General features: G+C 50.5%; 1 protein-coding gene and 1 long non-coding RNA gene across 5 annotated transcripts in view; one reads left to right on the top strand and one right to left on the bottom strand.

The window, feature by feature from the left end:
* The window catches only part of WWC3 (WWC family member 3), a 111,029-nt gene extending 91,248 nt beyond the window's left edge, over positions 1-19,781 (bottom strand). For 3 of the 4 annotated variants that reach the window (XR_009349769.1, XM_059156462.1, XM_059156464.1), the window contains exon 1: positions 19,465-19,781. Coding sequence is in view for 2 of the 4 variants with exons in the window: in XM_059156462.1 (XP_059012445.1) it covers positions 19,465-19,748 (284 nt within the window). In the remaining 2 variants the exon portion in view is untranslated. The remainder of the gene's footprint in view (positions 1-19,464) is intronic. The other variant, XM_059156465.1, reaches the window with a different exon arrangement.
* Positions 19,782-22,148: 2,367 nt separating this feature from the next.
* On the top strand, positions 22,149-26,338 carry LOC131821841 (uncharacterized). Its single transcript, XR_009349996.1, has 2 exons — positions 22,149-23,423; positions 24,659-26,338. It is a non-coding gene; the product is annotated as an uncharacterized LOC131821841 (long non-coding RNA).
* The last annotated feature ends 1,302 nt before the right edge of the window (positions 26,339-27,640 follow it).

Here is a 27,640-nt window from a genome sequence, read left to right as displayed (position 1 = left end):
GGCCCTGCTGATCAGAGTCTCCTAAGGTGGGGCCGTGTGCGTGTGTGTGTGTGTGTGTGTGCATGTGTGTGTCTGTGTGCGTGTAAATGCAAATACACACACGCATATAGCTCCCAGGTTAATCTGGCATCTAGGACTGAACAGCCGCGGGTTAGGGTACTACATACAGATACAGACAGCTCTATACTCGCGCAGAAATGAGCGCGCTCCTGCGGCTGAGACCGCAGGCTTTCATCTGATGCTACACTCAGCACAGGCAGAGTATGACATGCTGTCCTCCCTTCCTCTGGGGAGAAAAAAAATCAATGCTTTTTTAAAAATACAAACAGGTATGTAACACTCAGAAACACAAAGTGGCCCCAAATTCCCAGCTATGAAGCCCTCGAGAGCCACATAACCAGGGCTGAGTGTGGATGGAAAATCATGCCCCCAGAACAACGGGAGGGGTCCAGAGGTTAGACCGCGTAGACGAATGCAAACTGGGGGGTGGAGGGATGGGGGGTGTCCTCAATATGCACCGAGCGTGGTGTGCTCATTATGAACACGGAACAAGGGCAAGTGTTAATGGCTTTCCTGGGAAGCAACCAGGACTCGAGCGGGTAGGTGAGACGGAAGCTGCGGCCCAGGCCGGCCTCGCAAAAGACAAACCCCTCTCCCCCGGAGCCGGCTAACCAGCCTGGGCTGGAGAGGATGCCGGGCAGAAAGGGACGGGGCCCCTTGACGGTCAATGGCCACACGCAGGCTGAGACTCCGCAGGGACGCTGAGGAGCCAGCTCGAAACAGAAATACGCCCGTGGCTTCAAGCCTAGGCTGCTCCAGTCCAGCGCACTGTGGGTAGCTCCCAAATCTTGTTTTGCGAAAGCTGATCGGAGAGGGTGAGACACTGCTGCATTACAGAGCTCCCCGAGTCGGGAGGCAGCTACCCTAAGGGACCACTGCACAAAGTATTCCTTTGCTCCTTTATAAACAGACTGCACTGCAATGGACACTTTTTCTCCAGCACTTTCTTTTCCTTGCTTCTGGAGACTTCTTTCTAGCAAGTGTAAGACCTAATTATCAAGAGAGCGGAGGCCTGAAGGTCACACTTCTGTCTCACCTTTACCTGCACAGGAGGAAAAAAGAACTTCAGTTTCTTTGAAACCCATTAATTAGTATAAGAATGTATCAACTTTACTGTAGGGCTACCTGTTCGGTGAGGAAAAACAAAAAACAAAAAACCCACTTCCTACACCTCCCAGCTTTGCAAACATGAAAACATGACGGGCCAACTGTTCCACAAAACCAATTCCAGTAACTCGTATGCCTGTGGTACCATGATGTCACTGGCTTCATGGAAAATTTTCGATTTTCGTTTGTTTTCATAGTTTGGATTGTGCCAAAGCACCTCCTTTAACTCTGGGTGGAGAGGTAAAGCAGCCTAACCCCCAGTGAAACATACAAAAGACCACAGGAGGGGCACCTGGGTGGCTCAGCCCGTTAAGCGTCTGGCTCGATTTCAGCTCAAGTCACGATCTCAGGGTCATGGGATCAAGCCCCATGTCAGGCTCCAAGCTCAGTGCAGAGTCCGCTTGTTCCCCTCTCTCTGCTCCTCCTACTCACTCACTCTCTCTCTCTCAAATAAATACATAAATAAAACCTTAAAAAAAAAAAAAAAAGACCATGGGAAAAAGAGGCAAGACTCAGAGGCATGACCAGTGAAGAGCTCACGAGCAACACTGTCTAGCTACTGGGCGATCCAAGTCATCTCTGAACTACCCTGAGTTTGGACAGTGTTCCAGGAACTGGTCTCCAAGCTCAGGGAGGGAGAAGAACCAGTTTAGCTCTTGCTCCTTTCCTCACCACCTGGCTGGGATTAATCCACACGGTTTTATAACCCTGAAAATGACAAAAACAGCCTTTGTCCCCAAAGTGGCATGCCAGATTGTTATTTTCACTGCCATAAAAAAGGGATGACAGCCACTCCAACCAAGGAAAAAGTGGCTACCGATCACCCCGAAACAGACGGCAAGAAAGTGACCGGTTTCTCAGCCCATCTGAAGGAAGCACAGACTGTGGATCCCAGATATTTATTGCGCTGGCAGGAGATTTCAGACTGAGATGCTGACAATGACTCAGGGAAAACGTGTGTTTTATCTGTTCTGTGTTTATATCGAACCTTAGAGTGATTTATATTTTTAAAGGAGCTCGGTGATATATGGCGTAAGGAAAATATTCATAATTTTAAAGGCATAATAAGTACACAAGTTCGTATTTCAAAGGTGAAAGTTAGTATGTCGAAAGCTCCAAGATAGAGCTGAGTGTTGAGAGCGGCTCAGAGAGGAATTATTGGTTCTGGCCACAGAGGCGGCACTTAAAATGGAAATGCTGCTCTGTCCTTTCTCCCCTAGATACACGTGTGAATGCAAGAAGCTATTCTTGGTAATCCTCGACATTTTTGTCAATATGCCATCTGCATGGTGACATTTGGGAGGTTTATAATACTGGAGGAGGGAGGGTTTGGTTTCTGATGTCTCGGCTTTTAATACCGCGACGAAGGAGATGGCGATCTTGGGCTAACCTGGGCCAGATCGATCACAGACCGATCTCCGAGCGATGCCTCCCGAAGCAGCCTACGTCCGGCCAACTAAACGGCGCCACAGTGCTTCTAAAGAAAAGTTCCGACGGGGAAACTCTTGGGAGTTGGCCACCGTGGACTCGTGCCTTATTAGAGATCCCAAACCATCCACCCGTTAGCAAGCAACTACCCACCACTCTTTTTTTAAGTCATAATAAAATATCAGGTTCCAAACACTAGAATCTGTAACATGAGATGGGCATTTCCAAAGCACAGAGGAATCTTCTCTAAAGACATACTCTTTAAGTCCACACACAGCTCAACTGCTAAAATAACAAGAATAAAACACATCCGCTGCACAACATTCCCTTTTCCACAGAATCCCTCACAGCCACCAGGAGCAAAGCCGGGCAAAAGGCCCAGCTTCTTTGTGCTGGTCCCAACGTGACAGCTACACTCTCCATTCCAGCCGACCCCTGCTTCTCCAAGCCCACCAGGGCTCTGAGGGAGGGCCCCCAGAGCAGGGCTAAATGGGCCGGGCCACGGCGCCTGGAGGGCTCAGTGGGTTAAGCCTCTGCCTTCAGCTCAGGTCAGGGTCTCAGGGTCCTGGGATCGAGCCCTGCATCGGGCTCTCTGCTCAGCAGGGATGCTTTTCCTATCAAGAAAATGTCACATTTTAATATATCTAAGAAACGAAAAGCACCCCCACTGCGACCTCCCATCTCAAACCCCATCTCCCGCCCAGTCTTCTTGCTTCAGCTCCCTCCCCTCCCAGTCCCCCCACAGAAGTCAGAGGGACCCCAATAAAGTGGTACGTCTACCCCACAGAAGGCTCCCTGACCTGCTCAGAGTCCCAGCCAGAGTCCCCGCCATGGCACACCTCTGTGTGCCGGAAACCCATCAGGAGCCACCTCGCCCCGAGCGTTCCCCGCACCCTCCGTGCCACAGCACCTGTGCTTCCTTCTCCCCGAAAGCTTCAGCCCCCCGACAGGTTGGGCTCCCCCCACCTCTGGCAAGCATCACCCCAAAGTGCCTTAACAGCGAGGCCCCCCCCGACCGCCACCCGGTCCGGCCACCTCACCCAGAGTGAGCACTGATGGGGTCGGTGTCTGCCACTTGCCCCCACCGCAGTGTGGTCCCCACAAGGGGCGAGGGCTGTCCCGGGAAGGTTTATCGGTGCCCCCCGGGGCAGGTTCCCAGCCCCAGGGCGGCTGACACATGGGCCGGATCGGTCTTCGTGCAGCAGCCGCCCTGCCGAGCCGCCGCCCGGCCTCCAACCGCTACGTTCGGGCACCACTGCACCTGTCTCCGGACACCGCCACCTGTCCCCCAGAGGGCAAAGCCGCCCCTAGCCGACAATGCTTCTTTTAGTGGACTTGGTGAATGTACGGGTGGAAATAGCTTTTACAGCTTTGGCCACATGCTGCTAGGACAATATCGACCTGAACTGCGGAAGTGACATGACTTGTTTCTCACTGCCTCCCCCTAAGTCCGTTTCACCCCCTTCCCGTCTCCCACCAGCATGTGAGCCCCGCAAGAGTGAGAACTTTGCTGAGGCGCCAGGATGGATGTGGACCCGGACTCTGAGAAGCCCCTCCAGGGCCCAAACAGCATGGTGATTTGTGTAAACTTAATTTCATCCCAAAAGTAAGTTCATCCATTCAACGTACAGCCAAAAGCTATTAACATACACACAGACACTGTCTTGCAGATACTGCCCAAGGTTGCTGAGAAGATGTAGCTGAACATCTTGGCCTTCAATCAACTTCTCCTATTCTTAACACCTGTCCAATATTAAGTATCCAACATTAACTACGGAATGAGGTCTAATCACAGGATGTGAATTCTTCGAGATCTCCAGCATCACTGGGTGCTACAAATACCAAGTTGCAGAACCGGACGATACCAAAACCTGGAAATGAGTAATTCCGTACATATTTGGGGTATTTTCAGATTTGTATCTTTTTTTTTTTTTAAGATTTTATTCATTTATTTGACAGGCAGAGATCACAAGTAGGCAGAGAGGCAGGCAGAGAGAGAGGTGGAGGCAGGCTCCCTGCTGAGCAGAGAGCCCGATGCGGGGCTCGATCCCAGGACCTTGGGATCACGACCTGAGCTGAAGGCAGAGGCTTAACCCACTGAGCCACCCAAGCGCCCCTTCAGATTTGTATCTTAAGCTAGCGTGACATTAACGAAAGTTACACATGCGAAAGCTTTGGGGGTGTTAACATGGTATACAAACTAGCATGACGTCATTCCCAGATTGGCCATGTAGAGTCCGTGGGCCAAATCCGGCCTGCTTCCTATCTCTATAAATAAAGCTTTACTGAAGCACAGCCTGGCCCATCCACATTTCCAGACTGTCTCTGGCTGCTTTTGGGAGACAACAGCAGAGCTGAGTGGTGGAGACAGAGACCCCGTGGCCTGTAAACCCTAAGCTATTTTTTCTCTAGCCCTTTACCAAAAAAGTGTGGTGGCTCTGCTCCGATCTGTTCATTCTCTTTAGTAACATTTCGTTTCCAGCAACTTCACTTCCCCAGCCTCCAAACCAAAGAGGATGCAAAGAACAGCTTCAAGCAGAAAGGAAGAACAGGTATCATGGAATCTGAGCACCTGTCTTCCCGCTGGTGGGCCTCCAGGGCCACAGAGCTACGAGGAAAATAAGGAAGCAACTCAGAAGCACAAGTCATAGGACAGAGGGAGGAAAGTTTGATAGGCAAAAGAAAACAGACACTGAAGACTCACAACATGGAATGACTATTCACTATGATCACAAAAACAACTAAAACGTGTCTATTATGCCCTGGACATTGCTCTAAGTGCCCCCATTTTATGCAAGAGTAAACTGAGGCTCAGAGAGCCCAAATCCTGCCTTAGGGCACACATCCAATGGCAGAGCCAGGAGTCAGACTTCAGACTGTCTATGGCTGAAGTTGGGGGTCACCACTCCTGAGCGGTCCCTATGGTTGGTGGTACACTCCAGGACATACCAATGCCCCTGTTCACCCATCCAAACCCTATCAAGAAAATGTCACATTTTAATATATCTAAGAAACGAAAAGCATGTCCTATAATTTTAAGAGGTTCTTCAAAAAATGTGCAAAAGGTGAGAATGCTGATATGTAAAGGCCCAAGTCTCCATCGGCCCTTTAGCCACAAACTTCATTTCACTCCCAACACTGCCACATCATCAGTCATCACATCAACTGTTCTAAAACAAACAGCAGCGCCAGTGAGTTGCCCCAGAAGATAAACTCCTCTGAACAAAAGAAGTAGCTGCCTTCACGAAACCACCAATCTCATTGATCTAGTAATGGTCACGAGGCGGTTCGTGATCACATTCTCCCCTCACAGTGGGCAAAACTCCCGGACAATGCCAATACACAGCTTCCTGGTAAGAGTACCTGCTGACCGCCCAAAAGTTTTAAAGCTTTTTTTACTTCTGATTTTCGATTTCTTTAGAGAGAGTGGGGGACAGAGGGAGAGAGAAAATCTCTCTTGAGATTTTGACCAGGGGCTCGATCTCATGGCCCTGAGATCAGGACCCGAGCCAAAACCAAGAGTTGGACACTTAACCGACTGAGCCAGCCAGGCGCCCCAAGTTTTGGGTTTTTGTTTTTTTTTTAAGATTTTATTTATTTATTTGACAGAGAGAAAGCACAAGCAGGGGGAGCAGCAGGCAGAGGGAGAAGCAGGCTTCCCTCTGAGCAGAGAGCCCAACACAGGACTCGATCCCAGAACCCTGAGATCGTGACCTGAGCTAAAGGCAGACACTTAATCCACTGAGCCACCCAGGCGCCCCAAACTTTTTTTATTTTTAATGGAAGTATAGTTAACAAACAGGATTATATCGTATAAACATTCAGAGAAGCCCAGAAGCCTCCTGCACGGCTAGAGGCTGCCAGATCCAATCTGCACAGCCTGGTCTGTCCTACCATCAAAGCAAGGTAACCACCTGAATGTAAGAACAGTTCACTTTGAAAGATTTTTTTTTTTTTTTTTTTAAATTCTTTTTTTTTTTTTTTTTTAAGATTTTATTTATTTATTTGAGAGAGAGACAGTGAGAGAGAGCATGAGCAAGGAGAAGGTCAGAGGGAGAGGCAGACTCCGCATGGAGCTGGGAGCCGGATGCGGGACCCGATCCCAGGACTCCGGGATCATGACCTGAGCCGAAGGCAGTCGTCCAATCAACTGAGCCACCCAGGCGTCCCAACTTTGAAAGATTTTTTAAAAACAATTTTACTGAGGGGCTACCCCCTCAGTGGCTCAGTTGGTTAAGCATCCAACACTTGATTTCAGCTCAGGTCATGATCTCAGGGTCTGGGATCTGGCCCTGCATCCGACTCCACATTCAGCAGGGAGTCTGCGAGAGGATTCTCTTCCCCTCCCCCACCCGGCTCATAGACGCACTCTCTCTAAAATAAATGAACAAATCTTTTAAAGTAAATAAACAAAACAACTTTATTGAGGTATAATCTGCATACCATAAAATCCTCCCTTTTTATGTGTAAAAGTCAATGATTTTTTTTTTTTGTAAACTTGCCAACTTGTATGAGACATAATCCAGTCTTAGAACATTCCCAGCACCTCGGTAACATCCCCAGTGCCCACTGGCCATCACTCTCTTTTCCCACCTCCGGCGCCGGGCAACCACTAGTCCGCTTTCTCCCTCTATGGATTTGCCTTTGGGGGACATTATGTTGTTCTGCGTGTCTTTGAGCCTCTGAGGTCCATCTAGCCTCTCCCGTTCTGTGTGAAATCTAGCCAGTACCCGGGCACTGTGACTGCGCACCACAGCTGAAGGCTGGAGAAGAGCTCGAGAAAGTGTTGAGGCTTCTCCACAAATCGCCACTCAGCGAATGCCCAAGGACGTCACTGCCCTAAACGAAATGAAGCCTCAGAGCACTTCTAACAGGACTGTCACATGCACCAACGATAAATGAATGCCCACAGAAGAAAGCTATAGGAAAAACCTGCAAACACTAGGTTTGAGCTCTACAAATACCAACAACACAACAATTCTAAAAAAAAAAAAAAAAAAAAAAAAAAAAAAAAAAAAAAAACCTCCTGGAACAGAAAAAAGACATTCGTAGAAAGACTGGTAAAATCCAGTAATGTCTGGAGTTCTAGGAAGAGAACAAAACTGGCTTCTTAGTGTTGACAAAGATCCTAGGCTGATACAAGATGTTAACAATGGGGAAACCTGTCTTATCTTTGCAACTTTTCTGTAATTCTACGCTCCAAAATACATGTGTATTAAAAGCAACCAACCAACCACTGGTTTGCATTCATCCCATGCCTATAACGATCATAGAAAAACCAGCACTACAGAGAAAACCACTGCACGTAAGCAGCACTAAAATTACAGTATTTGTATAGTCATAAATATCAAGAGGCAATCTACATGGTCAGAAACAGAGGACTATCTAATAAATGATGGCACAGCTACCCGGTGGCGGCCTACACCCCCAGTAAGAAGGTCAGGGGGGGAGGTGCGCACACCAGGAGCTAGCAGCCCCTGAGCGACAACACCTCTACTGCTTGCAAATAAGAAACCCCAGTTCAGCCGGCTTCGAAGAAGCAGATGCTGTCATTTCACATTTCGTGTAAGAAAAGGGGCTGCAGGCAAGGAGCTCTAGAACCTTCAATCAGCCACACCGCCCCCCCTTCACCAAGGATACAGCCTCTCCCCTCTACCAGCCTGGGCTTCTCGGCCAGCTCCCTCCTGGGTTCTGTGGTAAACCTAGCTGCCCTGCTCCAGGCTTGGATGGAGACAGGACAGTCAGCAGCGGGCGGAGTTACCTACCTGCACTGTCCTAAGCATTGCAGGACTTTCACAGCATCCCTGGCCTCTACCTTCTAAATGCCAGGAGCACCCCACTCCTGCCCCCAGTTACCACAATCAAAAATGTGTCCAGAGGTTGCCAAATGGCCCCCGGGGCGGGACGGGGGTGGGAAATGACACAAATTCACTCCTAGTTGAGAGCCACTGACTTTGAGCGAGCGGGACTTCTCCAGGAGCTGCAGAGAGGGTCACATCCCCTGAATCAAGGCAAGGGTAGCCGCTCCAACAAAATGGGGGCTCTGACAGCTGACAAAGGGGACCGATCTTGAGAAGTCTAGAATATAGGGAAAAAACTAAGTGAAATACACAAATACACATATAAGTGGAATCTGTTTCTACATGCATAATTGCATTCAACATTTACTGAGGACCCACAATGTGCTCGGTACTATGTAGAAAAAGCAGAGTAAAATCTAGACAAACCATAAGTGACTCTTAATCTCACAAAACAAACTGAGGGTTGCTGGGGGGAGGGGGGTTGGGAGAAGAGGGGTGGGGTTATGGACACTGGGGAGGGTATGTGCTATGGTGAGTGCTGTGAAGTGTGTAAACCTGGCGATTCACAGACCTGCACCCCTGGGGATAAAAATATATTATATGTTTATAAAAAAAAATAAATAAATAAAACAATTTATTTAAAAAAAAAAAACGGCAGGGAAGATCTGGAAAAAAATCTAAATAAAGGAAAGGAGATGGTTTAAATTTTTTTAAAAACTATAAATAAGTGCTTGGTCCCTTCATTCTCTGATTTCCTTTTTTTTCTTTTTTAACTCTTTATTTTACAACAGTCATAGATTCACAGAAAGTTGCCAAGAAATGTATGGGGAGCGTCCCTCACCCAGTTTCCCCCCTGGGGGGCACATCCTACATAACTAGGGCACAAAGCCCGACCAGGTAACTGACATTGGTACGCCCCGCACAGCTCCCTTCGAGTCCGCGTGTGTGCATATGTCGCCATGTACGTGAGCAGCTGCACGCCTTACATACTAGTTCCGTGCCACTTCATCACGTGTAGCTTCCATCACCGCAATCAAGATCTAGAAATATCCCACCACTACAAGCCTCCCTCAAGCGACTTTTAGAGCCACATCTATCCCTGCCTCCCATCCCCAAGCCTTGGCAACCACTAGTCGGTTCTCCATAAGAATGCTATATAAACAGAATCATACCAGTTTCTTTCTGTGTGTTGTGTTGCCTGGAATCGTATGGTGGTTTGGGGTTTGACTGCCTCTCAGCCTGCTCTGACAAGGAACAGGCTAATGAAGGGCTCTCCCTATAACACCAGTCCCAGAGGGTATTTTCTGCACCTCCAAGGTCTGCAAAGGGGGTTGTGGAAGGGTAGGGAACAGCTGGATTTCTTCTTTCCAGCTGCATGTTCTGAGCAGGCGCATATGTGCACACACACAATTCCCTTAATGGGCCTTTAAAACTCACTGAAGTTCATAAAGTACAGGTCGGGGGGGTCCATTTACCCAGGAGCACAAAAGAATGAGTCCCTTACTCAAATTCTCCTAGGAACTAAAGCTATTTGTACCTTTAAACCTCACGTTTTTGGGGGTTTGGGGGGTTTTGTGGTTTTGGGGTTGTTTTTTTTTTAAGATTTTATTTATTTATTTGACAGAGAAAGAGAGCACCAGCAGGGGGAGTGGCAGAGGGAGAGGGAGAAGCGGACTCTAGGCTGAGCAGGGAGCCCAACATGGGACTCGATCTCAGCACCCTGGGATTATGACTTAAGCCCAAGGCAGACACTTAACTTACTGAGTCGCCCAGGTGCCCCTAAACCTTCGATTTTTAACTGTGTATTCTTTCTAGCTTTACTAGATACACTGGACATAAAACATTGTGTAAGTTTATGGTGTACAACATGACGATTTGATACTTATATTGCAATACGATTATCACTAGCCAGTATCACATTACATAATTACCACTTCCTTTCTGTGCTGACATTTAAGATCTACTCTCTCAGCAATTTGAGGATACAATACAGTAGTTAACTATAATCACAATGTTGTACAGTAGATACTCAGAATTAAATGCATATTTTTAATGGAAATCTTTCTTTCATTTTTTTTAAGAGGAAGAGAGAGACAGTGCGTGCATGTGGGAGTAGGGGCAGAGGGAGAGATGAATCTGAAGCAGGCATCCGACACAGACTCCATCTCACAGCCCAGAGATCATGAGCTGAGCCTAAAAAAAGAGTTGGACGCTTAACCAACTGAGCTACCCAGGTGCCCCTAATGAAAATCTTTCTAAATGTGGTTATTCTCTTGCCTTCTTAGTCTTAATTCACATATTATTTAAATGACCTAATCTAACTTTCGCTGGTTGTCTTATGACAGATACAACATCCTTTTTTGAAGAAGTTTCTATGGAAGGGATCCTTGACTAAAACTTCCCCACTGGCCTTTGTGATTCTGAGCCCCTTTCCTCTAGTTGGTTAGACTTTCCACTGGGGCCTTCAGGTCTTTTCCTGTGCTCCACCCTTCTACATGCCCACTGACCAACGGTTACCTTAATGAATCCTGTATGCTAAGATCCTGTATTCTAAGATCTAAGATCTAATGTCAGCAAACATTTTCTATAAAGAGCCAGACTGTAATATTTTTAGCTTGGTGGGCCATCTAGTCTCTGTCCAGCAACCTCACTCTGTCCTTATAGTCAGTTCTAGCTCGAAAGCAGCCACAGCATGTGGACTTAAGCTCCAACAGAACTTTATTCATGAACACCAAAATGTCAATTTCCCATAAATTTCACAAAACACTTTGCTTCTTTTTACTTTTCTTCAACCACTTAAAAATGGAAAACCCATTCTTCTCCTGCAAGCTGGATAAAGACACCAGGTGGGCTGGATTCAGCCTGTGGGTTACTGGAGGCCAGCCCTGGGGCTAGGATCTCCTGGGGCCTGCCATGGTGCTTGGGAAACAACTCATACTGAAATCTTGGTTCATCAACTCAATAACAACAAGTATCATGGTCCTCCTTGTCCCTGTGAGATAATCTAGGCACGGGGACAACCAGCACCTTGCATGGCAGCATGGCGCAGCGGGCAGGAGCCAAGCTGGGGCCGGAGCCTTGGCCACTGGCCTGAGGTCTGCCCCCCCCCCCCCCGACACCCCGCAGCACACCGGTAACCACAAGGCACTGGCTTCTTACTCTGCAGATGTTCCCTCTGCTTCCCTGGTGGCATCTCAGCTCCCTGAGAAGAAGGGCTGGTGATGTTCATTTGTTATTCTCCGTGGCACCCAGCACAGACATAGCATCTAGACTATTAAAAAGTCTTACCATACATTAGTGCTTTGGCTCCCCATCCCTAATGATAAAAAGAAATGCGGATGAGTCTGTACTTCTTTCTCAAAGTAACAAATCAAAGACTAAGTTAAGGAACAAACGAAAAGCTAAACTCTTTTTGTTTAATGGTCAACTGAGTTTTCTTAGAGCGTGCTGGCTGCTCCCATGGGCTCAGTTCGCCCAGCTGCCCCGGTTAGGATCACGTGAGGGCACGTCCCTGTATTAAAGTAAAAGCAGAAGCATAAAACCAGACCCCTAAAATGAACCTCAAGAACATCAGGCTAGAGGAAAGAAGCCCCACACAAAAGGCCACATATCACACGATTCCATTTAGATGGAATGTCCAGGACCGGCAAAGCCAGAGAAGGGAAAGCAGCCTGGGGCTGTGGGCAGGGGAAACGGGGAGGGGCTGCTTCCTGGGGACAGGGCTGCCTTCTGGATTGAAGGAAATGTTCTGGAACTGGACAGAGGGGGCGGGTGCATATTGCTATGACTGCAGTAAATGGAACAGAGCCGCTGACTTTAAAATGAGTAATTCTGTTATGTGAAATTTATCTCAGGAAAGAAATTTTTAAAGAATGGTGGTAGATCTGTAGACTCCAGTAGTGGAAAGAGAACCCAGACATACTGTTAAATGAAGAGTGTCAAGTCACGGGGGGAAAAAGTGGATAGCACAATCCCACTCCAAGACAAAGGTCCAGCTTTTTGCACATGTATTTAGTTGGTTTAGAGAAGGGACTAGAAGGACTCACAGCAAGCTGCTACAGGAGGTTCCGTCTGGGAAGAGGCAGATGGGGATTTCCATGTGTTCTGCATATTTGTGCGCTGTTTCATTCTCATATGGCAAGAATGTTTCAGTGGGCTCCCCATGTCATAGAAAAAACACCCAGGTCCCCACGGACCTGAATATTTCAAAGGGCAGCTGCGCAGGGGAGCAGAGCGCCAAGCGAGGACGGAGAGTTGAGACGAAGACAAACCATGAATTTGCACGGCGTTTCCCGCTGCTTTGGCTGCACCCATCAGTGGACAGGCATAAGCAGTACATCCCTTCACAAACAAGTCTCAGGGGCTGCAGAAGGGCCTACTGTCAGGACAGCATCACCCCAGCCTTAAAAATGTCCGTCTTCTCTAAGAAGCGGGCCAGTGTGTGTGAGGGGCCTGTCTGGCCAAGAGAGAACGGAGGCAGGGAGCAAACGCGTGCAGCTACAGCCAGACCAGCTCTGCCCTGGTCTCCGAGGGCCCGGCCCCACCACGGTACTTCGGGGGGCCCTGGCCCGCTAGCCAAGGTCCACCAGCCGGCCCGAGACCACGAAGCCCCGAACTCCCCCATTCCAAGCCCTCACAGGTTCACCTAGCTCGCCCGTCTATCCGCGGGATAGCGGCCACTGCCCCACGTAAACAGGCAGCTGGGGAAAAAAGGCAAGAAAACATTCTCACGAGAGGCAGGATGAGCAGTTCCCAAACAGTCCGCCACCAAGAGCTTCTGTTTCAATTCTGAAACACCAAGCGCAGGGACAGAACCACCAATGTCCACCTCGGGTCAGCATAGGAACCTGCACTGAGTTGTGACACCATCTTCAGAAACGGGAATCTACTTGAGGCTCGTGCTAGGGAATGGAATCTGAAGCCTAAAACACGGGGCTTCCTGGGCACCGTGTGCAAAGGCCCCCAGGACCCGGGGGACCCCCAGCGCCCCAGAGAGGTTGGCTCCAGCTATCGGGGAGCCAAACCAAGCAGCAAAGCAATGGGAACAGACAACAGCAGATCCAAGCTCGTCCAAGAGCTCGCATTGCTCAAGGACTACACGAGGTCGCATTTACATTCTGTCACTGTGAACATGGGAATGGCCACTTCTCTGTGAGTAGAACAGCTGGAGTTGACACAACGCAATTCAAGCCACGCCTACTTCCTCTGCTGGGCAGGGAACACCTGGATGAGGGGGCCCTTCGGGGCGGCTTCCAAACTGCGCCCAAGCCACACAGCCAAGCAGCACTTGGCAATGAAAAGGCACGAAGCACCGATCTACACGTGACACGGAGGAACCGCCACGCGCTGCGCTGAGCAAGATAAGCCAGCTACAGGGGGCCATAGAGTGTACGACTGCGCGACTGCGCGGAGAGGAAACGGCCAGAAGAGGCGAATCTACAGACAGAAAGCACAAGAGCTGTGGCCAGGACCTCAGGGAAGTGGGGAATGACTGCTGGCAGCTCTAGGATTTCTTTCTGGGGTGACGGGAAAGTTCTGGAATTAGATAGCGGTGGTGCTGGCACAACCCTGGGAATATACTAAACGCCACTGCACTGTGCACTTTCAAATGGAGCACCTCGTGATATGGAAATCCTACGGAAATTTGTTTTCTCTTAAGTGAGGACACTTTTCAGGGCGAATCCAGCTGATCCCTACGCTCCGAGTCCTCCCCGCACAGTGGACACGGGCATGTTCCTGTGGGACAGGGCTCCAAGCGGCAGCGACAGCTCACCGGGCACGGTGGCTCTCTGGTGCCCTGACCGAGCTCCACACCGCCCGGAAAGGCTGCTCCCGCCTCGGCAGTGCTGGCTCTCACGGGACGGCTGCCCAGAGGCTCTCCAGCCGGGCGTGATGGCCGGCCCGCCCACCCACCCCAGTGCCGGGCTTGCTGTCTGGGGGCTGCCCCAGCCTGCTCCCTTTCTCCTTCCCTCTCACTTCCTCAGCCCCCTGAGCTTTAAAGAAATAAAAAGAGGACCCGCCATTTCGAAAACACTGGAGATTCCACAGCTCTGCAGGCACCCTTTTGAGATACCCTCACCATGGTGGGATGTGTCAGCCCCGTGGGGCAGGGACTAGACTCCTGGTGCTCACCGCTGGGGTCCCAAACCCTGAAAGAGCACCTGAGACCGAGAGGCTGTGCAACAGTTGTGGAAGGAAGGAAGGAAGGCATGAACGAACGAACACACAGAGGTAGGACGCTTAAAAGCAGGTGGACTTTGGGCAGCTGAGTGACATTCCAGAAGGAGCACTGGTTCCCCGCCAGAAGGCTCCGCTGGAGTCCCTGTCCTTCCAACTGCCGGCAGGACGTCCCCATAGCTGTGGCCTGCAGTGCGAAATGAGGAGCCTGCACGAGACAGTCCAAGTACTTCCAACTCCCAAGCTGAGGGTTCCAAGCCCCTCACGGTCCTGTCCAAGTCTCACCTCACACAGAAAGACGAGGCTGGCTCAGTGAAATTGACCTCTCTGATTGCGAGGAGCCATAGCCCACAGGCACTTCCTGCCTCCAGCACTTTCTTCACATTCCTCCCCTTCCTCCTCAGCTCCCAGAAAGCCAAGGAGAAACCCTCAACGGAGGAAATCAATGAAAGAAGATAAAGACACCCCCCCCCCAGCACCAGGCTCAAATGAGCCCTCCCTCCTTTTCTCAGAAACCACGACCACCTTGTGACCACTGTATTCATTTTATATGTCTGTCTCCCAACTCCCAGAAAACCTGGGCCTCCATCCACCTTCCCAGGACGCAGGAGGCCAAGAATCTCTGTAAATATTTCTTCATTTTAGTGGATTTAAATGGGAATAACTGAATTCAGGAGAATTCAACGGTGCCTTATTCTATCAGAGTAATTTTATTGAATGTATCAGAAAGGCAACCAACATTAGCAAAAAGACCTGGGCTAGCAGAAGCTCACCAGGATCGCCAGGCGCCTTCTGACACTCAACAGTTGACCTGTGCGTTCCTGAAGCAAAACCTACCAGAGAAGGTAGAACATGTTATTTCCACTTCCGAAATCAGTGTAGTGAAAAGGAAGGAAAGGCAACTTTGAGATTTCTAAACATCTGGGCTCTATTTTCAGAAATGACTTTTCTATTCATTTAAAAAAAAAAAAAAAAAAAAAGGAAGGAAGGAAGGAAAGAAGGAAAGAAAAAGAAAGATATTAGGCCAAGAATAGACCAAGAAATGACTGTTGATAATCTAAACAAAGATTCTTCCAGGAGCCCACCCCTTATGGCCTTAAAAGCAAGACACTTTTAAGTGTCTTTTAAGACACTTTTAAGTGTCCATGTTCATGCAGACAGTACCAATAATCTTAAAATATGAAAAATGGAGAAATCACTGTTTATCAAAAAGTTTGTATAATCCAGAAATAGACTCTGTGGAGTAAATATAGTAAACCTCCTATTAATTAATGCTAGATAAAGGTCGCAAGAAGGTGGCATGATGTCATCCGGCTCTGTTATATGGGGCTCTGGCCTGGCAAATTCCCAAACCATGGATTGTTTTCCCCAAAAAACAATGGCCTGTTCAAAGGAATGTTAATATACCACAGAATTTCTCCAGTTGGAGCAGGTGAAATCCCATCTCAAGAACAAGTGGGTCCCTAAAAGTTTATGTCATGATATAATCTGGGTCTTCTACCATCGTCAGGATTATTTACATTCTGCTTTGATCTCAAATGGGATATGGTCCACCATCTCTAAGCTGCTCGAGGTTGGCATTCCAGTATTGTAATCTCGACTAAGCTCCAAGAAACAGAACATGAAGTTTCAATCACTCAGTCCATCTGTAGGATAACATCAACACAATCACGCAGGAAGCACACATATACACAACTGTCAAAGGTACTAAATTTTTCCACAGGAGACAAAAATGTTTTTCCCATGTTTTCTGCCTAAATAGCAAATATCTTTGTGTACAGTGGTCATTGAACTCCAAGTTAATATACACAGAATACATACATGCAACTAATAGAAAACATGCAAGACTGACCCACAGAAACAATCAACTCTGTATTTTTTAACAAGGTCTTTAGGTAAAATTCACAGGAAACTATGAAAATTATACAGACGGTACTGATCTGCAGAGAGAGTGAACTGAAGCCTAAGGTGGGTTGAAAATCAAACCAAAAAAACTCCGTTTTGAAAACACTGAAATTTTTTTTTATACATCTGATGCCACATCTATAAAGATTATTTCCTTATACTTACAACCTTTTGGTTGTGACCTGAGAAAGAAATTACAGCTCCAGGGGTGCCTGGGTGGCTTAGTTGTTTAAGCGTCTGCTCAAAGCCTGCTTTGGCTCAGGTCATGATCCCAGGGTCCTGGCATGGAGTCCCACGACAGGCTCCCTGCTCAGCGGGAAGCCTGCTTCTCCCTCTCACTGTCTCTCTCTCTATATCAAGTAAATAAATAAAATTAAAAAAAAAAAAAAAGAAGAAGAAGAAATTACAACTCCACTAATTCACCAACACACCCTGAGCTGCCAATACAGATTGCCGTTAAACACAACACAATTTCGGAATCACTATAAAACTCTACAAGAGATCAGTTACAACCCTTGGCTCTCAGTTGCTTTGTTTAGAGGGACATATCTTACGCGATACAGTTTTTACTAAATGGTATATGAAATAATCTTCTGAGTCAACAACAATTTTTGCCTCGCCTACTACCTTCATTTATTCCTTCCTTCCTAACTTCATTTTCTTTAAAGACCTATTTATTTATTTATTTGCCACTCTCCTGTCAGTTCTCTATTTGGAAGCTATTTGGAGAAAGTCCTTGAACACCGTCTTCCAGTTGTGTGAATCAGACACAACTCAAAAAGGGTTTTAAGTGGCAGATGCACATGGAGAAAATGTGCTCCAACGAACAGTTTTTCCATATAATAAAAATCAATTACAACTTTCAAGGATAATCAGTCACCCATAAAAATCGGCAGGGTTCTGTTTTGAAAGAGGAAGAAGAGTGGCTATTACACCAGACGCCATTTACACCCCTCGGTAGAACCCACTTAAATGTTTGCGGCTTGCTGAGCATTCCATACATATTTCGGGCAAGGTATTATGGGAGCTGAAGTGCAAGCTGTCCCCTGCTGAATTTTCACTCACTATAAAAACAATGTCTCATAAAAGTATACACATGTTTTTACTTTACAAAAAATGTAAAATATGCACTTTTGCTCACTCAATTGACACTTTTAGCATTAGAAACAGGACTTTAAAACAAATCGATAACGTAAGTGATGTCTGAAAAGGGTGAAAATGTCATTCAGCACCACAAACAGATTTCTGGAAAAAAAAAAAGAACATAGGAAATGTGTGTGAAACACACAGAAAGGAAGATTCTACAAGCTGAGTCCTGTAGGGTCTGCTCAACTATGTCCTGGGTCCTACCATTAAAATGGAAAGTTGCACATTTCTATTTTTCATCTTGAATCCCCACTCCAGGGCAACCACAACTGTTTTATATTACCCTCATAAAATGAGCCTTAGCCTTTTCTGAGCCCAACAGGATTTTTAATTGGTACATTTTCCAGTTGTTTCGGTTTTTAACAGACATACAGCATAAAAGGGTGCTACGTTCCAAGCAGTTCTACCAATTCCAGAACCATCCAAGGCTTGATCAGACAGCTGTGGCTCTAGTCTTTGGTTAAAATTATTATATGATCTCACCTGATTTTCAAAATAACTAAGCATCTTTTTAACCCATAAAACTGGGCTAGGATTTATCTAAGTTTCTGAGTCCAGAGGCTAGCTGCGTTCAGGGAGAATGTCGGGGAAACAGGATCGTTTTTGCTTTGTTTTTCCCTATCTGAACCCAGAGAGATTCTTCAAACGGTAATTCCACAGCTTCCCTCCTCCAGAGTTGATTTTCAAAGGCCAGTGCCATGCAGCACTTTCCTGTGCAGGTAAGGAGGAGGCAGGAGCAATGTCATCACACTGAGCCTTTTCAAGTCTTAAAATCACTGGGAAGCCTGCAGTATTTCCTTTCTAGCACCCAGGCCCAGTGCAGTGAGAAGTTGCTCCCAACAGCACAAGATATCAGGTAACCACTAGAAACACTCGATTTCAACAGAATTCCCAATCCCCCCAACCCCCCCCCCCCCCGCACAAAAGCATCTCTCCAAAAAAGCGGAACCACTGAAAGCAGCAATCACACAGAGAGTTAAGGAAAAGCACATTACATGAACTTAATTAAATGGAATCTGGTAGTGCTTTTAGAAGAATCCATTTTTTACTCCACGGGATAGATTCACATGAATTATAAGACAACTTAATGCCCCATTCACGTCTTGCACAAAAAGGAAACCTGAAATTCAACTTTTGTTTTGCGATTACTCCAAAAGCATATGGGTCTAATCATATTCCATTCTGGCTGCAGTACGCAAGGCTATTTCAATCAGAATTTCAAGTCGGTTGTTCAAAAGGCGCTAAAGAGCAACCAGCACGGTCTGGGAGCAGGCTCTCGCAGCTCCGAAAGAACTAGGAATCCCTCAAGTGGCCCATCTGGCAGCAGTCTTTGGTTGGAAACTAGGCTGAGCCCGCCAGACAAGGAACCCACACCACGAAGCTGGAGCGCACGTTTCTGCTCCAAGATGACAGCTCATCTGGCCGCCGCGGGGCCGGGGGCGGTGGGCCGCCGAGGCCCGGGAGGGATGGGCGAGGCCCCGGCGGAAAAAGGAAAAGAGGGCCATCCGTCAGCCCTGGGAGAGGAAATTCCAGGCGCCCAGCTTCCAGGCGCCGGTCAGCGGGTGACGTGAGGGAACCAAGTCACTGTGCGGGCCCCGCAGCGGGGGCCGGGAGGCGGCCGGGGCTCCGCACTTCGGGGCCTCGAGGCCGGAGAGGGGGCGCCTCGATCCTCGTCCAAGGCCCCAGGGTGGGGGCGAGGGGCGCCCGGAGCCCCGCCGGGGCCCCGAAGACACGCGATCTTCGCCCGGACCCGGAGGCCTCCGGGCGTCCTCGATCCCCTCCCAGAGCCCAAGGGATGGAGCGCCCGGATCGCAGCCCCGGCCAGCGCCCCCGCCCTTACCGGTCGCGGGGGTCGATCCACGACGTCTGGCGCGTGTTGTGGTCGATGTAGAAGACGCGGCCGTCGTAGTCGCGCGCCTCCTCCCAGCCGGCGGGCAGCGGCAGCTCCGCGCTCTCCCGGGCCCGCGGCGGCGGCGGCGCGGAGGGCGCGGGGGGCGCAGGGGCCGCGACGGGGGGCGCGGGCGGCGGCGGCTCCCGAGGGGGCTGCGCGGGCGGCGGCGGCTCCCGCGGGGCCTCCCGCGGCTCTCCCCGCCGCCGCCGCCGGCCGCCGCTCAGCCACGGCATAACCGCACGAGCCCCGCCGCCGCCGCCGCCGCCCGGCCGCCCCGCGCGCGCCGCCTCCTCCGCCAGCACTAAGGCCCGGCGCCCGGGGCGCGGGGGCAGTCGCGGGGAGCCGCCCGCCGCACCCGGTGCATCCTCCGCCCGGCGCCCGCGCACCGGCGTCCGCCCGCCGCCCGCCCGGCCCTCCGCGTCGTCGCCCGCGTCTCCCGCCCGCTCGCCCGGGTCGCTCGGATCGCCGCCACGCGTGGAGTCACAGCCCCGGAGCCGCCGCCGCCGCCGGCACTGCCGCTGCTGCCAGCAGCCCCTTGATTCCCGCGGCGCACCCGGCCATCTTCGCTCCTCCGCGCGGCCGGGGCGGGAGGGGGCGGGGCGCCCGCGTGCCCCGCCCCCTCTCGCTGCTCCGCCCCCTCCGCCCGGAGCCCGTGGCGGCACTGTCTGCGCTCCCTGCTAGTCCTGCAGTCTCCCTCCGCCGCTCCGCCTCCAAGCTCCCCCGGGGCTCCTCGGCTCCCCGCTCCTCTACCCCCGGGCCCCCACCTCCTCCTGCTGCTGCTCCTCCGGCTCCCCAGCCGGAGGCTCCTTCTCCCCGCAGCCGCTGCCCCTCCTTCTCCTTCCCCTCCCGCCCCGCGCGCTCCTCCCTCTTCCCATTCCATCACCTCCCTCCTCCGGCCTCGCCGGGAAACCGCGCGGGGGCCAGGATGGGCGCCGCCGCGTCCGTCCGCCCCCGGGCCACCGCGGAGAGGAAGGAGGGCCGGGAGGACGGCACCCCACCCGAGCAGCAGGCGCGGCCGGCCTAGGGCTGACCCCTGGGACCCAAACAATTCCCGGGGGAGAGGGCGGTCACCTCACTTTACCCACTCCCAGGCTTCGGAAGTTCGCCGACAGCCCCCCCCTGCGCCCACTTGGGATGCGGGGAACTGTGCCCTGGGTCTCCCGAATACCCAAGATGGTCCCGCGAAGTGGGGTAAAGCCCCGTAAGTGAGGCCGAGGGAGCTCGGGTAGCTGGAAGAAGTACCCGTGGCCCGGCATCTGGGGTGGAGCTGGGAGGACACACCTGGAAGCGGGGAACTGGGCAGGTGGGCGCTTATGCGTCCCTGCCCGGAGAGCCCGAGAAGGGCTCGTCCGGAGTCCCCGCTCTGGACCAGGCCACCTGACCTGCCTTGAGCTCTTCCACCTTCCGGACTGCGGGATCTGATAGTTTGAGCAGAGACCCAAGTCGGCCACTGCTGGGGAGGTGGCCAGGTCAATTCCGAAACCTCGAAACTTCGGTGGTAATTACGTTCCGCTCGCATCTCAAGCTACAGAAACTGAAGTCCAACTTTAGGGTTCTCTCTTGCTCCAAGTGTCCCAGCTACTTGGTACTCCAGTTCCCTGGCCACAAGACTTAATGCCAGGAAATGCAGGAAAGTATCAGGAAGGTTTTAAAACACTGTTATGATGATATAAAAATAGCTAGTAAAAAGTCAAACAGCGATCCAAATCTAGATACATAGAAGAAACTAAAGGAAAACCTTTCAAACAGCTCACAGTAGTTGGCAATCCTTCAGTGAGATGGTTTTTTAAAAAACTATTTACCCTCCAAAGTGTTTGTAAAATGGTAATGTTACTTTTATGAGGGGAAAATGTTTTTAAAGACTGTGAAGGCATGGAGATTGCTGACTGGTTAGACATGCTAACCCCAACCCTAACCTAAGGAAGGTGTTTCCTCCCCTCCTCCCACCACTGCACAGAAACTTCCTTGCTCTCCAAGTATCTGCCCGCACCCGAAACTTACATGCCAGAAATCCCACCACTAGAGTCCATTTAGTGAAACATGGATGATTGTTGGATGTTCCAGAGAAAGGCAGGGAGAGGAACAGAAAAGCAAATACTTCCCGATCTTGCACATTCCAGAGGATACCCAGATGCCAAGTCTCCCTGCTCTGACATCTTCCCTCCTGACTGGCATGAGTTATTGCCAAGGGAGCTGCCGCTGCCTTTTCTCTCTCTTCCCACCCACCCGCAGTCACTTTGCCACCCAGGGTGCCGGGGCTGAAGCTGCTTTCCCGCCTTCCCAGGCATCATGTACTTTCAGAATTTCACAGATCTGGATACCGTCGCTCAAATCTGCCCTGAATGGGGTTGCGGGGTGTTAGAGAGTGAAGCCAGCCTCTCCAGAGAGAGGAAGAACACCCACACATCAAAGGACTCATACAAAGAAGAGCAAGAGAAAGCATCAGGTAAAGCGTAAGGGCAGGGGTGGGGGGTGGGGGGGAGTTCCATCCAGTTAGGTGCTGAGAGGCAGGCGTGGACTGGCTTTCCCCTGCGGGTGGGAGGTCTGGCGTACCGGTGGAACCGCGCTGCACACCTTCTGCGTACAAGCCCCGGGCTGGGGACGGGCATGCTGAAGAGAGTAAGATAGATTCTGTGTGCCCCCCAGGCCACAAGGCGCGTACAACTGTGATTTGTCTACAGATGAAGTCCGGGTTCCGACCCCAAACTGAGGATGCAGAGAGGCCCCTGAGACTCAAAGGAAGACACCTTGGATGTGGAAACTGAGGCTCGTGTCTTCAGATTCCCCAGTTCTGAGCCCTGTCCCCTTGGCATGTGGATCTGCTGACCCCAAATACTTGATTCTGGTAGCAGATGGTGACATCCCACCCAGATCTCCCTGGCTGGGGCACACACCATTCGTGGAGGTTCACCCTTGGCTGACAGACTTCTGAGAGGTTTATGTCCCCCACCCCCCAACCCAGGGACTGATTCCGCAGCAGGACAGTTCTGCCTCTTGCCTTCGTGAGACAAAGTCCAAGCCACCACACTCCAGAGCTCCCTGTGGGCTACTGTGGCTTTGCTAGCCATTCCCCACCCTCACCGGCCTCCCAAACCCCTTCAGTCCGCACCCCCCCCCCCAGTCCTGTCCCTCACAAGACGATGGTCCCCACAGGCACTGCTTCTAGGGAGCCTGACCCAAGAGAGTCAGATGTGCTTGCTCTCTTCCAAGCACTTGGCAAGTATAAATCATTTGACCATCATGACAACACCCGCGGATATTCCTCATTCCATGTGCACGTCACCAGAGAAGAGTCCGGAAAAGGGGGACACAGCGCGCCAGTGAAGACAGATGGGAGACCTTCACTGAAAAAGCCTTGTCCACACACGCGTTCGTGGTCCCTGGACCCCTGTGACTTGAGACCTGCAGCAGGCCTAGTGCTTTCCTCTTCCCCGACTGAGCTAACTAAAGGAGGCCAGAATCTAGGGCCCCCAAGGCCTGTTGACAGCACCATTAGCCCTTTTTGACTTGTAAGGTTTGCCCTCAGCAGCCTCTGGTGGTCCCTGAAGACCCGTGCAGGGAGCTGGGACAGATGAGAGGCGGTGGGGGAGGAAGGGAAGCTGGACTCCCCAGCCCCGCCGGGAATCCGGGAGAACGGTTCACGCGTACAGATCGTTAGGGAGAAGAAGGCCTACCTTCCTTACGGTCAAGGGGGGCTCTCCATGTGGGACTGAAACCAGAGGCACACGCCGGAGCCTGGAGCGGAAGAAGTCTTTGGTCTGAGCTGACGGCACAATTACACGTTCTTCGTTGCCTCTATATTGAAACCACAGCCTCGCCAACGCCGAGCGCCAACGTTGCCGTGACCTATCCGCTCCCCAAGGTTTCTGATGGAAAAACAGCTCAGGAAAAATCCACTTAGGCTCTGGGTAAGTGAGGAGCAGATGCTTGTTCGCTGCCCCGACCTTCTGGGAAATCCCTTTTCTGAAACGGTTAAAATGCACTCGAAGCATAGCTTGCAGAAGATTTTCCTTAAAATGCTTGCTAAGGAGTAAAAGCAGCACGCTCTTTGCATGCCAGACGAGCCGACACAGAGCTCGAAGATTTCTGCTCTTCCCGTTAGAGTCTGTCTCTGTCCCCACTCCTCTTCCCAAAGGAAAGTCTTCATTTTAAAAAACAAACTGCGGAATTGCAGCTAGACACATTCGATGCTTGAGAAACTTTTAGAAAAGGGAGTACCATGAAGGCCACAATCATCGCATCCAAAATGAGAGAAATAAATACTGCCAAAGGAGTCTCGCTTACTCGTGTAAACAATCAAGTGTTCTAGGAAATGACACATTGGCTAATTCGGCACATTGTGCTGAGAGGAAACCGGAAGTGGGAAAGATTGGGTCTGAAGAAGAAACGGCTCATTGTTTGGCATTCTTTAAATGCTGGAATGATTACTCAATTATGGGCACTTCCCATATATTTAAATAATGCAAATCCACAGGCTGTGGAGGACATTAGATGGAGTTCCTGCCAATTCCTGTCTGGCGGGCTTAGGGACTGCAGAGGAAGGGACAAAATGCCAGAACTCTTAACCTGGGAACCCTCTGCAGGCTCAGGGACTGGAATGGGGACAGGGTGGGGCTATTCCCTGATGTTTTACTTTGTGGCTTTATGACTTTAACTTTAGACACTTACTTGACCTGTGATCAGAAAAGCTGTTGTTTAGATCTCGAATGTGGTCTGAGAGCCTGACAGCGCTTTTCCCAAAAGTGTAAGTGCGGCCAGTTTGGAGATTCGGGGTTTTCTCATCTCCTAATCTTCCACTCCAAAGACGTGCAGGATATTCTGGAAAGACAGCCAAGCAGTCTGTGTTTGGTCCATCTCAGTGCAGTATTCTGCTGTGTGTCGGCTTCTCAGCCCCAAGCAGTGTTCTTGGGATTGATCGTGGCTGTTGTGTGGACCCCATTTGTTTCTGAGTAATTAAAATTCAGATTAAAAAAAAATGTTAGACCGATTTCTCTCCCAATCTTAGAACGCTCAGAATCACCCACTTCCTTCCTCTCCAAGTCTCCCCCCCCCCCGCCAAGGCTACATTTTTACCTCTTTTCCTTCCCAGCCCGTGGGTTATGTTCAACAAAATGCTAACGAGTAAACTGAAAATGTATTCCAGGCAAACCGTAATTTTAGGAAAACACAGCCGCCGTGAGCCAGCGTACTACAGGACACTTCCTTCTGGCTGGATTCTCCGGTTCAGGATTATGACTCCGGTCCCCTGTGTATTTGGAAAAACAGATTCTTACACTGCAGACCTCTGCCTCGTGAGCCAAGCCGAGCAGCTTGGAAGTCTCCCACAAGAAGGAGGATTTATGCAACACAGAAAGGAGCAGCCTCTGGGTCATGAACCATTTTTTTTTTTCCATTTGACAACACTAGTGTTACAAATGAGTCTCTTCTGCAACATGAATGGAACAGTTTTGAAATACAGTTAACCTCGCTAGATCCTAGAGTGACAACCCGGCAAATCCACAAGGTGGTTGTTATGTACCCGTGATTCTCAGCCAGGGACGACTGTGGCCCCCGGGGGACACGTAGCAGTGCCTGGAGACAGTTTTGGAAGGAGGTTGCCCTGCGTCCAGTGAGGAGAAACCAGGGAGGCTGCTCAGCACCCCACGGGGCACAGGACAGCTCCGCCACAGAGAGCGATCCCCGCCACGTGCCACTAGTGCCGAGGCTGAGACACCCCTCCCCGGGCAAAGTGGGAGGGACACTTGCACTGCCTAGGCTTTTATGGCGCGGAAACCAAGGCTCAGAGAACGTAAGTAACGAGTCGAGTGTGATCTGACCACAGCTATAAAGCATTGCCCTGAGCCGGAAGCTCAGTGTTCCCAGCTGACCTCCGTATTACTCGGGGTTTTCCAGAGACACAGAGAGCTAGACAAAGAGATTCATTCTAAGGAATTAAGGAATTTGCTGATGTGATTACGGAGGCTGATGAGTCCCCGGATCGGCCATCAGCGCTTGGAGACCCAGGACAGCCAATGGTGTAGCTGGTCCAAGGCCAGCGGGCTCGAACCTCATGAAGAGCTGATGTTTCAGTTCAAGTCCAAAGGCAGGAAAAGCGAGGTCCCGGCCCAACGGTCACGCAGGAGGAGCTGCCCCTTACTCACGGAGAGTCATTCTTTCTGTATCATTCAGGCCCTCGACGAACCGCGGGAGACCCACCTACATCTGCTTTCCTCAGTCTGTTGACTCAAACACGGCTCGTCCAGAAGCAACCTCACGGACACGCCCAGAACAACGCTTGCCCAGATATCTGGGCGCCGCGTGGTCCAGTCAGGTCAATGTGGAAATGAGCAATCGTATCTGTCCACTTTACACCCAGCTGCTCGGCGTTCCCACAACTCCTTCTGCTCAAAGAGTGGTTCATAAGCCGGCTGCTGCAGCATCGTGGGGAGCTCACTGAAGCCCCCAGCCCAGAGCCGTCGGTGCGCCAAGCCCCGTGTCACACACACAGAGGGGATGGGATGGGGGAGGGGCCATTTCCCACTATTGATTCCAAGAGCCATCTGGGTAATGTTTTCCCTAACTTCATAATCAATAGGGGTTTATGGATCATTTAAGAGGTGCCACGCCCAGGGGCACCTGGCTGGCTCAGTCAGTTGAGCATCTGCCTTGTGCTCAGGTCATGAACTCAAAGTTCTGGGATCGAGTCCCACATCTGGCTCCTTGCTCATTGGAGTCCGCTTCTTTCTCTCCTCTGCCTGCCGTTCCCCTGCTTGTGTGTGCGCGCTCGCTCTCTCTCTCTCTGTCTGAGAAATAAATAAATAAATCTTTTAAAAAAAGAAAAGAAGAGGTGCCAAGCCCTACTCTAGTCAGTGAGCAAAGTATGATCACGGCCACGTTCACACTTTCTCTGCGTGATAAACACATTTAAGAACTGGCTCTGTTAGTCACTCAACTTCAGGCCATGCCTCCGTGAAGTCCAGCCAGAATTACCTGACACAGAAGAAGAAATGGGCAGAAAGCCAGCCCCAAGCCAGCTATGCTGTAAACAACGTGTGATTGTTGCTTTGTTTCCTATGCCTCTCCCCGCCAGGTGTTCCTACCCAGAACTGGCCACATCCCTTGTGGTCTGTGTTCTGTAGCGCACAGTGGAGAGGTAGGGTCCTGTCTTAGCCCGTTCAGACTGCTTTCACAAAAGACCACAGACTGAGTGGCTTATGAACAACAGAAATTTGTTTCTTACAGTTCTGGAGGCTGGGAAGTCCAAGGTCAGGATGCCAGCATGGTGGAGTCTTCTGGGTCTCTGTGTCCTCCCATGGCAGAAGGGGTGAGGGAACTCTGGGTCTCTCTTAAAAGAACATCGATCCCATTCACGAGACTCCAACGCCATGACTTCCATGCCTCCTAAAGACCCCACCCCCTGGTGCCATCACACGGAGGGTTAGGATTCCAACATATGAATTCAGGAAGCACACAAACATTCAGACCATAGCAGATGCCTCCTTTGAAAAAAAAAAAAAATATGAAGAATTTCAAGATGGCGAGAGTAGAGCATTAAATCTAGCACAAGTCCTCTGGAGCACAGGGCCCTGTCCATACCTTCTAGCTGCCATGTCCCTTGAACATTCCGTGGGGACACCAATTTTTGGTTATAGCACAGAAGATCGTTTGGGGGGCAGGAAGACCTTGTCTCTGCAAATCAAACCACTTGCTCCCCAAGGCTTCTTTGCCTGGCCAATTACCTCCCCAAGGTCAGCATGACATTGCCAGCAGGAAGAACGTCCCGTGCTCGTACACCCTGAGCTCCCTGGTGTTGTGGGTTGAAGTATGCTCCCCAAAACATACGTTCAGGTCCTATGCCTGGTCCTGGTGAACATCCCCTTGTTTGGAAATAGGGTCAGATATAATTAGTTAAATTAAGATGAAATCACACCATCATACCTTAACCCCATATGACTGGTGTCCTTAGAAGAAGAGAAAAGATGCAGATATACAAGGAGAAGGCCATGTGATGAAGGAGGCAGAGATCGGGGTGATGCAGCGACAAGGCAATGAATGCCGAAGACTGCCGGCAATACCAGAAACTAGGAGAAAGACCTAGAACAGACGCTCCCTTGAGAGGCTTCAGAGGGAGGGAGCGTGGCCCTGG

This window comes from Mustela lutreola, chromosome X (assembly GCF_030435805.1).
Source record: "Mustela lutreola isolate mMusLut2 chromosome X, mMusLut2.pri, whole genome shotgun sequence".
NCBI classification, from domain to species: domain Eukaryota; kingdom Metazoa; phylum Chordata; class Mammalia; order Carnivora; family Mustelidae; genus Mustela; species Mustela lutreola.
The sequence above is the reverse complement of the archived record's forward strand: the minus strand, read 5'-3'. Positions and strand labels throughout refer to the sequence as shown.